The sequence below is a fragment of the Plectropomus leopardus genome, chromosome 20 (genome assembly GCF_008729295.1).
Source record: "Plectropomus leopardus isolate mb chromosome 20, YSFRI_Pleo_2.0, whole genome shotgun sequence".
In the NCBI taxonomy this organism is placed as follows: domain Eukaryota; kingdom Metazoa; phylum Chordata; class Actinopteri; order Perciformes; family Serranidae; genus Plectropomus; species Plectropomus leopardus.
The window spans coordinates 26,464,126-26,476,936 of record NC_056482.1 but is presented as its reverse complement, the minus strand read 5'-3'; the positions used below and the strand labels follow the sequence as shown (position 1 = coordinate 26,476,936).

At 37.1% G+C, this 12,811-nt stretch overlaps 1 protein-coding gene across 1 annotated transcript in view; it reads left to right on the top strand.

Moving 5' to 3' along the window:
* The window catches only part of LOC121959791 (ras-specific guanine nucleotide-releasing factor 2-like), a 37,295-nt gene that overhangs the window by 19,662 nt on the left and 4,822 nt on the right, over positions 1-12,811 (top strand). Inside the window, 16 exon segments of the mRNA XM_042509283.1 lie at positions 274-437; positions 573-639; positions 717-853; positions 1,276-1,358; positions 1,907-2,155; positions 3,279-3,371; positions 4,205-4,541; positions 4,543-4,714; positions 7,027-7,152; positions 7,252-7,341; positions 8,014-8,120; positions 9,849-9,961; positions 10,039-10,099; positions 10,416-10,519; positions 10,800-10,884; positions 11,785-11,982. Of these exon segments, the coding sequence (XP_042365217.1) occupies positions 274-437; positions 573-639; positions 717-853; positions 1,276-1,358; positions 1,907-2,155; positions 3,279-3,371; positions 4,205-4,541; positions 4,543-4,714; positions 7,027-7,152; positions 7,252-7,341; positions 8,014-8,120; positions 9,849-9,961; positions 10,039-10,099; positions 10,416-10,519; positions 10,800-10,884; positions 11,785-11,982 (2,186 nt within the window).

Below are 12,811 nucleotides of genomic sequence, written 5' to 3'. Positions count from 1 at the left end.
AATGACAAATAAATTACCCAAAGTACCTAAAGGATATGAATGTCTGTGCTAAATTTCATGGCAATCCATTCAAAAATTGTTAAAATGTCAACCGGACTGGTGGAGTTAGAGAAGTCAGTCAGCAGATGCTGAGATATTCACGTGAAAATTTTGACCTTCTGGTGATGTTTTTCTGAAATTAATGTGTTTCCATTTTACATATTTTATATTGTGCAATTTGAATTTGCACACTTTGAGGGTTCATTTGGAAATCTGCTGTGTCTCTTTGAACAGGCTCTCTCATCCAGCTGCCGTCCAGCAGCGAGCGGGGGGTGCTCAGCAAGGTCCGCCTGGGCTCGCTCTCACTGAGGAAGGAAGGAGAGCGACAGTGTTTCCTGTTCACCAAACACTTCCTCATCTGCACGCGAACATCTGGAGGAAAACTGCACCTGCTGAAGGTCGGCCCCACTGTCCACAGACATTTTTATTAAATGCATTAAAATGAATCACGTTTTTCTACTTTTAAAACAAGTCAGTTAACTTCCGAGTGAGGTCGTATTTCAGTGCAAATCAGATGTTTTGTGCCCCAACAGCAAGGAGGAACATTATCTCTGATAGAGTGCACTCTCATCGAAGAACTAGACGCCAGTGACGAGGACTGTGAGTATCTTTTTTTTTACCAAATAATGTCTTTTTGTCTTTGTTCCTTAATGTGGATTATGTGTTTGTCTTTGCAGACAACGCAGCCGGTCAAGGCTTCAACCACCTGGAGTTCAAGATTGTGGTGGAGCCTCCGGATGGTCAGTCCTTCTCCGTCGTCCTCTTGGCTCCTTCTCGCCAAGAAAAGGCCGCCTGGACCAGCGACATCAGCCAGGTAGACCCCGACTCTTTCAACCTGTTTAAAGGTGCAGTGTGTAAAGACATGGCCACCACTTTCATTTTAAATGTTAATGAAGATTACCAACAGAATGTGAAGAATTAACCATTTTGACGTAATTTCAAAGAAGGTATTTTGTTGCTGAGAAATCTACTGAAATGAGCACACTAAACATCTAGCCCTGACGCAACTGTCTTATAATCTCACTTGTACCTTAAGAATCGCAACTAATGACAATACAAACTGTACCAAAAGTGCCAAACTTTGCAAATTCTTGCTGTTATTTGGTAAATAGCTTGGAGGTGAAATGCTCCCCAATTATTCTGGAGAACCTGGACAGATTTTACACATTGCACCTTCAGGATCTCTCAAATGTGGGATTAAAGAGGACTGAATGTGTCGCCAAATTTCTGTTTCAGTGCATTGATAATATCCGCTGCAACGGCCTGATGACCAGCGTGTTCGAGGAAAACTCCAAAGTTTCTGTGCCGCACATGATCAAGTAAGAAAAGAGGATTTCTGTTTGCAGAGAGTTTGTGGAAAAGGAAGATTTTAAACTGATGCAGTTAAAGTTAACTAATAATTTCTAATTTATTTCTGTCCAATAATTCGTCTCATCAACATACATATACACAGCAGTGTCGTCGACGTACAGTTAACAAGTGTAATGTGACAGAGAGAAAAGTAACATTAAATGTGCTTTATAATGTATGAATAGAAAATGTAAATATAGGCAAAAATTAGAAAAAGGTGAGAAAATGGTCAAAAATATAGTGTAGAGGGCGAGAGAAAAAGACGGAGAGAGAGAATCACTGGAAAATTATCCCCAAAAAGACAAAAAAAAATGTATTTATATTTTCATATTTTAACACTGTTTAACATTATTTATATAACTTTGCTTTTTTGTGCTAATTTTCAAATAATTTTCTTTTAGGCCTAACTATTTTTAAAAATATATATATGTGTGTATAAATTTTGGGAGTAATTAAATAAAGAAATCAAGCCAATATTCTCCATTTAACTGAACGTGTTATTTGGTTTTTGCTTAAGATCTGACGCCCGACTGCACAAAGACGATGTGGACATTTGCTTCAGCAAGACGCTCAACTCCTGCAAGGTCCCTCAGATCCGATACGCCAGCGTGGAGCGGCTCCTGGAGCGACTGACAGACCTGCGGTTCCTGTCCATCGACTTCCTCAACACCTTCCTCCACACGTACCGGATCTTCACCACGGCGGCCGTTGTCATCGACAAGCTGGCCGACATCTACAAGAAGCCGTTTACCTCCATACCTGTCAGGTACGTGTTGCAAGCATTGTGCTTATTGTTCTACCTGGACCCTTTTCTCCCACGTTTTTGTGTCTACATGACTAACGGGAGCAACAATATTTGAAATCGGTCCAGTTTTGAGTGAGCTGGCTGCAGCCGACAGTGCGAACAGGCTGCAATGTAACGACTCTGGACATGTTTGCCCCAAAATTACCATCACCAAACCCACCAGTCTGTGTATAGAGCAGCATGTTTTCACATCTAACTGGTTGGTTTAAGGGTTAATTTCAACTGAACCAGAGTTGGCGGTTGTGAGAACAGTAGAAAGACGAACCAAGAGGTTTTTTTTTTTTTTTTTATAGTTTTATTTTGTTTCTGTCAACTGTGATTACAATTACTGATTATTTAAATGTTTCACTGTTTGCAGGTAAAAGGTATGTGTGGACATTTTGGGCTTAGCTTTGACCTCCATTGCGGAGTTTGGAGGAGTCTTGCACAATACTCTTTTTTTTGGTGCTGTTTTTTAATTCACCCTTGCACTTTAATGACATTTAAAGTACAAAAAAAAATGAATATTTCACACTGAATTACCGACTGGCACCCGACCAAACCTTAACCAGAAACAGCTCCCGAAATCGTGTGTAGAGCCGACATATTTTCACATCTAACGGGGTGAATTAGGGGTTTATTTTAACAAAAAACAGAGTAGATAATTCTGTCAAATTAAAATAAAATCTGTTTAAGTTGAAAATGAGTTTATCTGAAAGTAGGTTGGTGGCTTTGGTGATGGCGTTTTTGGGTGTGTTTCTGGTTAAACGAAAACGTTGATCTCTGCAGTGAACCTTTCTATAAAGTCGTCAGAGACTAAGAACATCGATCTGGTTCGGACAGTGGCAAAAACAAATTTACGGTGCAAACGTGCCCAGAGTGGTTACACTGCAGCGGACCATTTTCACGTGACTGTGACTGTGTTCATTTGTCTCCATGTCCATCCGTCCTCACTGTCCTTCTGACAGACTCATGCTGCAGCACATTCACTCCATTTTTTCATCTTGTTCTCCTCCTCCTCATCATTCACCTCCTCATCATCTGTCCCCCTGCTGTACGCCTCCTCTTCCTCCTCTTCCTCCTCTTCCTCCTGTCACTGTCCCAGGGTCGAGCAACTTTCATGTGACCGTCTGTCCATCATGTCCCTCTGTCCTGACTACAGTCTGAAGATCACACAGCTCGCGCTCGACCAGTCCAAGTAAAGTTTTGTCTAAGTTTTGTCTCAGGGAAGAGCTTTAAATGGTGCTTTAAAATTTATTTTACAGAGGATTTTAATGAAAACATGCCCTGCTGGTTTTGAATGCACGTTTTCCTTAAAAATAAGAATTTTGGTCTTTTTTGTTTATTAAAAATTAAGAGATTTTTGAAGAAAAAATGATTGGCTTTTTTTAAAAAAAAATGTCCTTTTTAAGACTACATCTTAAAGATGTTTTTTTTTTAATTTATGGTGATTTTTTTAAGAAAACATCCAGGCTTTTTTTAAAAAAAATTTGTCAACTTTTAAAGAAAACATTTTGGTGATTTTAACTGCTGATTTTTTTTTAAATATCTGGATTTTTTTCAAGAAAGGATATTTGCACTTTTTTTTTTTACCTTTGATGATGATTTGATTTTTTTTTTTTTTAATTTCTGGGAATTTTTGAAGAAAATATTTTTTTTCTTTTCTTTTTTTTCTTTTGCTGATTTTTTTTTATGTTGTTGCTGTTTTATTTTTATTTTTGGCAAAAATTTAATTTAATTTTAAAATATTCCTTTAAAATATGCCATCCAAACCTGCACATATTTCCTCACAGCCAGAAACTGTAAAAACAAATTATCATTGGATTTTCAAATTTCCAAGGGTCCTTGAATACATCATATGCTATGATAAAGGTTTGTGAAACAGATTTCCATGACTCCATGACCTTTCTAATACTTTAATGGTATATTTAGTCTTCCAAAACTTTTCTAGGTCTGGAAATTGTTATTTGCAAATTCCATGACTTTTCCAGGTTTTCCATGACCGTACAGTTCAGCTCTTCTGTCTCTCAGGTCTCTGGAGCTCTTCTTCGCCACCAACCAGGGCTCGTGGGGGACGGACCCCCTGAACAACAAATCTCCGAGGCTGTGCCGCAAGTTCTCCTCCCCTCCTCCTCTCACCATCCCCTCCCGCACCTCCTCCCCCGTCCACAGCCGAAAGCTCTCCCTCAGCTCCCCCGTCGGCGGCAAAGCTGCGGCCCTGGATCTGTCCGCCACCCCCACCTCCTCCGCCGCCAACTCCCCCACCTCCAGCCACAGCCCCTCCATCTCCTCTCCTCCTCCCAACTCTACCAGGCCTCCCTCTGGCTTCTCCCCCCCTCCGCCCACCGCCACGCGCTCCCCCAGCCTCCCCCCAGGCCTCCGGGATGTCCTCGCCGCCCCCCATCACCACCAAAGCCCCTCTGGACCTGAGCCGCGGCCCCAGCTCCCCAGAGCTGAGCCCAGCTGCGGGGGAGGACGTCAGCGGGGAGCTGCCTCGCATCGACGCCTTCTGCGGGAAGCTGAGGCGCAGCATCCGCAGGGGTACGTATCCGGAGCACCAAAGCAGCTGATTCACAGCTCGACCGCTCCAGTCAGGTCTAAAAACGGGTAAAATGCAGAATTTCAGCAGCTCTGCAATCCACCGCAAAAAAGTGACCTCAATTTGTGCTTGATTTTTTACTTTTTTTAATAACTAACTAAGCAAAACGGACAGAAAGTGCTTCATTTATACACTGAAATAATTAAAGAAATAAAATAAGAGTAGTCGTTAAAACTGGGAACTGATAATGATAAAAAGTTGATATGTAAGTGAATGAATAAATAAAATATTCTAAATAGTAGATAAAAGGTAAATGAAAGGATGAAAGCACAAAATATAAAAAGAGATCAAAATGTTAAAATAATAAAATTCTGTACCATCAAGTAAAACAGATTAAAATATATAAATAATCAATAAATATAAAGGTGAATTTCGATTAAAAGCCAGACTAAGAGGTAGACAAAAATGAATTAAAAAAATGCTACTGCTACTACTACTAGTAATAATAATAATAATAATAATAATAATAATAATAATAATAATAATAATAGATAAACGTCAAAAGTAATAAAATTATATACCATCTAGTAACACACTAAAGACTAAATAAATAGTCATTAAATAATTAGGTAAAGTTTAATGAAAAGCCAGACGAGATAAATAAATAATAATGATAATAAAAGTAAATAATGAAATAAAATACTCTCAACAGTAGAGATCAAAGGTAAATGAAAGGATGACAGCACAAAGTATAATAAAAATGTTAAAAATAATAAAATGATATTCCATCTTGTAAAACAGTAAAGCAGACTAAAATAAATAGTCAATAAATAAATAGATACATTTCAACTGAAAGCCAGAAGTAATATTAAGTAATATTAAAAATAATTAAATAAAATACTCTAAACAGTAGATTAAAGGTGAATGGAAAGATAACAGCTCAAAGTATAATAATAGATAAAAATGTTAAAATGATAAATTGAAATACCATCTTGTAAAACAGACTAAAATGTATAAATAGATAGACAGTAATTCAATTAAAGTTCGATTAAAAGCCAGAATAATAAGGAAGGTCCTGAGTTTGCTTCTAAAAATATCAACTATTATTATACTCGATCCGACGCTTCAGAGAAAGTGGCCCGCCAACCCAAACAGTCGGGAGCGAGAGACATAAATGGGTCACCGTTACCCAACGGAGGAATAATCGTGCTCTTAGATCACCATCTGGCTCCAGCCGACAGCTTGTTCACCATAAAAACAGCGGCGGAGCGCCAGGTCAGAAAATCTGACAGGAGAGGAAGAAAACAGGAGCCGTGACGGCCCAAAAAACGGCAGCTCGCGACCCCGCGGGCCAAAGGTCCACACCGACAACAGCTCGCTGAGAGGCGATCTATTTTCATCCAGACGCAGTATTTTTAGATTACTTTTATAACACACATATATGTGTATTATATGTTACTCCCACACACAGAAAGAGCAAAAAAAACACAGCTCATCGTAAAGAGAGCGACTGTTTCAGGCTGAGTGAGTCTTTACTGCAGCTGCCCGAGTCAGAGTCCTCTGTCCTCTCATATCTCTGTCTCTGTCAATAAAAAAATAGAAAAAAAGCAAAAAAACCAAAAATATAGATGCTGATTATGAAGATTAGCAAATGAGGTGATCCTTTATTAGTCCCACAGTGAGGAAATTCACGTTGTTACAGCAGCAGGTGAGTTCATATGAGCAAGCAAAAAGAACGATAGAAATAATAAAAAAATAAGTCTAAAATACACTGTGGAAACTAAATAGTTACATTCAGACTGTTCAGGTCCAAAAAATGCTCCATTGAAACCCATTCAAACTGACATTTTTGATCCCACAGCCATCAGAGCAGAAAAACAGGACTTGTATTATTTCTGGGTGTCATTCTGGGCTTTTGACTCTGAATTTGTCATTTTGACTATTTTCCACCTGATGAGGTCATTTTGACCATATTTGGCATATGGAGGAAATACATGCTATTTCCACTAGGTGACCTGTCACAGTCAATGTAGCTGCTGATCACTGACATATCCCAGACTGTCAGCAGCTACACTCACACACTGACATATCCCAGACTGTCAGCAGCTACACTCACACACTGACATATCCCAGACTGTCAGCAAATAAATAGATAAATAAATAATAATAAAAAATATAATAATAATAATAATAATAATAATAATAATAATAATAATAATAATAATAATAATAATAATACATTTTAAATAAATAAATAATAAAAATAAACTAGAATTAAAAAAATTAAAAAAATAAAATTCTCTTTCCCTAACAGCTGTTCTGGAGTCAGTTTCTCTGGACAAGTTTCTCCCTGAGTCCCCGTCCAGCAGCGAGCCGGGCGACATGTCTCCCTGCCGCTCACCTTCAACGCCGAGGCATCTCCGCTACAGACAGTCAGGAGGTACACACACACACACACACACACACACACACACACACACACACACACACACTGAGGGTGATATCATGCAGTTTTCTTAATGTCTCTGCTTCCTCGCAGTCACATCGGGGGAAAATTCGCGCTGCACGATGTCGCCGGCTTCAGCATTTGCGATTGCCACCGCAGCTGCCGGGCACAGCAGCTCCCAGGGTGAGTACGGCAGGACATGAAGGTCAAAAAGACTCACAGCTGAGGGAGGTAACTGGAAAGTAACTCAGTACATTTACTTCAAGTACTGAAAAAAGAAGTACAAATTTGAGGTACTCTTTTTCCATTTTCTGCCTCTGTATAATCCTATTCCACTACATTTGATAACTTTAGTTACTTTGCAGATTAAAATTAATGCTTATTATTATTACATGTTTTTGTATATTTTTTGAGTTTTTGATGCTTTTACCAAGTTCAGTAACACCTATGCAGGAATTTTACTTGTTATTTATTTTTTAAATATCAGAAAAAGAAAATAAGAAATGTGTGTAAAAATTGCAATAGTAATAAAATAAAAATAAATTTAATAAAAAAAATAATAAAATTTAGAGAAGAAAATGACTTGAAAATAACTGTGAGGAGATTATTATTGTCTCAAAAAAAAAGACAAATGTCAATTTTTTTTTTCATAATTACATATTTAAAATTATGTTACAGGAAAAAAATAAAATAAAAAATCCTTTTTATAAGTTACTCTTGTCATTTTTTTTAGCCAATTTCTTTCAAAAGTTGCTCCATGTATTTTTGAAAGAAATCAAGGGTTAAACATTACACTACCTGTTAAAAACAACCTCAGATGTTTTAAAGTTTGTCATTTTTTAAATTTTCCCACAGGTTTTAATAATTCTGAGAAAGTCTGCGACAAAGAGTTCATCATCCGGAGAGCTGCGACCAACCGAGTCCTCAACGTGCTGCGACACTGGGTCTCCAAACACTCCCAGGTGAGTCTTATCACATCTCACCTGCAGGATCTGTTAACCTCTTTACGTGCGTCCGAACCTGTCGAGGACACCTTCGGTCTGTTGTTGCGTCTGTTATCATTTCCTCCTCCCCCCCGCTGAGAGTGCGTCCTCCTCCGTCGCTCGTTTTTCGTCCCTGACGGAGGTGCTCTTTGCTCTGCGTGTCTCTTCTCCCACACAGGAAGCGTGCAGAAAGGTCAGCGTCCTCCCCGGGACACTCAGAGGACTATCGTTGTCATTTAAGATTATATAAGATGCTATTTTTTGTACCTGGATGTTTGTCGCCTGAAAAGTGAACGATTTATTATTTATTATCTGCTCCGATTGATGAACGCAGTTCTGAGTCCAGGTGGTCATTAATAAGAGTCTGTGACCTTTGACCTTTAGTTGCTATAAAGGGGACAAAAAACACCTATAGATCAACATCAGTTTGTTCAGTAATAAAATCATTTTTTTTGTAGTAAAACTGTAAAAACCCATGAAAAGATCTGTTATCTTACACAAATTAGAAGTCATCTGTTTTTAGTATTTGTCCAGATTTTTAAAATTGTATTTATTGATGTATTTAACAGGGACAGTGTTTTTATTTATGTTATGCTTTTTTATTTTACTTCATATTTTTGGCATCTTAAAATGCCTGCGTGTCTCTTTGTGTCATATCCTTTCACAAGCTATGTGACCTTTGAAAACTTAGCAAATTGGGGGAGGATTATTAATAATGAATAATTATTAATAATTTTATATCACAGAAAATATAAAATATATTTTTTTTTAAATTGTATTTTATACTATTCTATTTTACTTAAAAAAAACACTTTTATTTTCAGGTTTTTTGCCTCTTTTCAGGTAGTTTTTATAAACTTTTGGCTCATTTTTAGGCCATGTCTTTCCTCATTTCCTCTGTCTTTTCTCATGTTTTTGAAAAAAATCAAACCAATCTGCTCAGGTTTCAAAGGGTTAATCTGCACGTCACACAGACTAAAGCAAAAACTAAAGCTCACTTTAGTTTATTTCTGTCATTTTCCAGCTTTAAACAGTTGATGTGTTTCAGAAACATTGTGAAACATTTGGGGAAAAAATGAAAATTCGTCACCTGATTCTCAGTAAACGTCCTCTAGAGGGCGACAGACGACACCATAAAAGCAATGCTGTGACACTTCGGATGTGAACACTTTTATGAATGAAATATAGAAATTATGCAGCAAATATTTGAAAGTTTGGGCAATATGAAATCATTCAGGATGTATTTTAATAATCACAACTAGGACTTTTAACACTTTGAAAACCAGACAATGTGGCTTAATTTCTTAAAAAGACCTGAAATTAATTCTTTTTTTCCCTAGTTATTTGATAGTTTTCTATTTTTTTCTCGTTTAAAAATAATTTTCTGGTCATTTTTTGATTGCCTTTTACAGATTTTTTTTTTTTTTTGCAATTTGCAATTTGCAGGACATTTCCTGCTGATTGCATTTTTTTTCTAATGTATTTGATAACCATTTTGCTCACGTTAAAAAGACTTAAGTACTTGTAAAAGGTGTCCAAATGCAGCACAAGAAAGAGTTTATTATTGATTATGAGGCACTGTAATCTGTCAGATCTTTGGCAGACATGCAACATACAATACATAAAAATTATGTGTCTAAACGTGTCTTAAATATGTAGCGTTGTGTATAATGTGTCTAAATGTGCGTTATTGTGCGGCTCCATCAGGACTTCGAGATGAACAGTGAGCTGAAGATGGGGGTCATCGGTCTGCTGGAGGAGGTGCTACGAGATCCAGACCTGCTGCCTCAGGAGAGGAAAGCTACATCAAACATTTTAAGGTATACACACACACACACACACACACACACAGAAACAGTTTTGGGAGCCACCTAACGGTGTCTGTTTTGCTTTTCAGTGCCCTTTCTCAAGAAGAACAAGACGACGCTCAGCTGAAGATCGAGGACATTTTACAGATGGTCAGTATTAACCTGTTTGTGTCACAGAAAACACTTAGATTTTAGTTTATGCTGAGTGCATTTTTAAGAAATTATTGCAATAATTTTTCTCCAGAAAAGCTGTCCTTTGCTGCACTTCATTGCGGTAAGAATAATGTTAATGCAAATAAGTCGTTCCCGTAATGAGAACCAGCAGCGGCACGGTATTTTTAGTGCACTGTAGTTTATTCCCAGTATGAGGAGTTAACTTTCTGTGGTGTTTGTGTTACTGTAGTTCTTAGAAACAGCTTTTTTTTTTAAAGATTTCAGCACTTCAAACAGTTTGCTGTGTTTCCAGGCGGAGAGTCCGAAGGCCGAGTGTTTCGAGTCTCTGTCGGCCATGGAGCTGGCCGAACAGATCACGCTGCTCGATCACATCGTGTTCAGGAGCATCCCCTACGAGTGAGTGACGTCACGCAGCCGAATATTCACCTCACACGCCTGCAGGCGAGATGCAACAGCAATAAACCGTGTTTTATATGGAAGTTTATCAAATGTTTGAAATGGAAAAGTCGTGTCTGCAGCGTGAAATTAACTACAGATAAATAAAAATAAATGCAACGGTACTTTTCCACCAATGTAAATCATAACATACAGAGTGTGTGTGTGTGTGTGTGTGTGTGTGTGTGTGTGTGTGTGTGTGTGTGTGTGTGTGTGTGTGTGTGTGTGTGTGTGTGTGCAGGGAGTTCCTGGGTCAGGGCTGGATGAAGGTGGATAAGACCGAGAGGACTCCGTACATCATGAAGACCAGCCAGCATTTTAACGACGTAAGACTAAACAGCATTTTATTTATCCCAGCTTCTCCATGACACAGCAGAAAACTAACCAAAATGAGACCTCAACAATAATAATAAAACTGATAAATAATAATAATAATAAATAAAACCCTCCCTAAGAAACAGGAATTCTTCTTTCTAGGAAGGAAAAGGTGAAACGTTTTGTTATTAATCGGGAAAAATTAATATAATAAAACTAATAATAATAATAATAACAAACTTTACTTAAAGAGGATTTTTCATACAAATGATGCAGCTCAAAGTCCTCCACAATAAAATAAAGCAACACAAATGGAAAAAACAACATGAGAGGACGATGAAAAATGAGTCTCCTGGGAAATGGGGAGAGTTGAGAGGAAAGTTTGATTTTATTGTTTCCTTTTTGTTGAAACAGTTATAGAGTTTTTATTTTAGAATGAGTAAGTTTAACCTGGTTTATGTATGAACTGGCAACAAAAAATTGAATTAAATTAGCAACTAAATTGGCAATAAAAAATGCAACAGAAATGAAAAAAACAAGAAAAAAATACAGAAGAAATTTGATCCAAGGACGAAACCATGAGATGGTATGTATGGTTTTAATGTTTAATTTTATTGAAACAAGTAATAATAACAATAATAATAATAATAATAATGCATTTCATTTATAGAACACTTTTAAGTGTGCAAAGTGGATTAAAAACCAAAGAACCATAAAGAATAAATAAAATCAAAATCAGTAAAAACAAGACAAACAACAAATATGCATAAAACCAAACATTAAATAGAGTTTTTATTTTAGAATTAATTCGTTTAACCTGGTTAATGTAATACATTTGCAAATTAGTTTACTAATTTTTTTCTTTTTTGTGGGTAAAAAAAAAAGTGTCCTCTCTGACTTTGTGTCCCCAGATGAGTAACCTGGTGGCGTCTCAGATCATGACCCACACGGACGTGGGCTCCAGGGCCAGCTCCATAGAGAAGTGGCTGGCGGTGGCCGATATCTGCCGCTGCCTCAACAACTACAACGGCGTGCTGGAGATCACCTCGGCGCTCAACCGCAGCGCCATCTACAGGCTGAAGAAGACCTGGGCTAAAGTCTGCAAACAGGTCGGAAACGTTCATTTAACCCTTTAAAAACCTGCACCTGCAATTCGACATCGCTTTACTTCACATCAAATGAATTTCACGGGTTTTTAACCCTTTACACACCAAATACAATGGTTAAATTTGTTTTGAGAACATGAAGAAAAAAAGGGAATTTCTTTATTTTTATTTGATTTATTTAAAAGCGACACAGCATATTAATGACCATCGGTATAAAATACAAATGTAGATGTGTCTGAGTTAGGACTGCTAATAAACATCCGTAGTCCCTTTGCAGATAACAGACAAAAAATTAAAGAACAAAATAAAAAGGAAAGAAAAAAGTATTGTAGACAGCACAAATGTCTCACAAATCGCAAGAAATTAGTAGATTTATTAAAAATAAAATGGGGAAAAAACTATTTATAGTTATCAATATTATATATTGATAATTATGTAACAGTTATTATTTTTAAGCATTTTTTAAAAATCATTTCCTTTCTTTGTCTTTTCTTTTTCTCTATATTTGCTATTTTTTTAAGTAAGTTTCTTACTTTTACTTTAAAGCATTTTTATTGAAAAGGGTCAATTTGGACAAATTGTTATCAAATATACACAAACATAGAAATTATTTATAAATATGCAAATGCAGCATGAATATAATTTGTACATTAATGTAACTAGTACAGGAAACACGCTTCTGCAGGACTTTCAGATATTTGGGTCGTTTCTTAAGTTGCTCTGTGCCTTTTTCCATGTTTTCAAAACAAATCAAGCCAATTTGCTCTGGTTTCAAAGGGTTAAAGGTTGTTAAAAATAAAACTAAAGTCTCTGCACAAAAACCTTAATAATT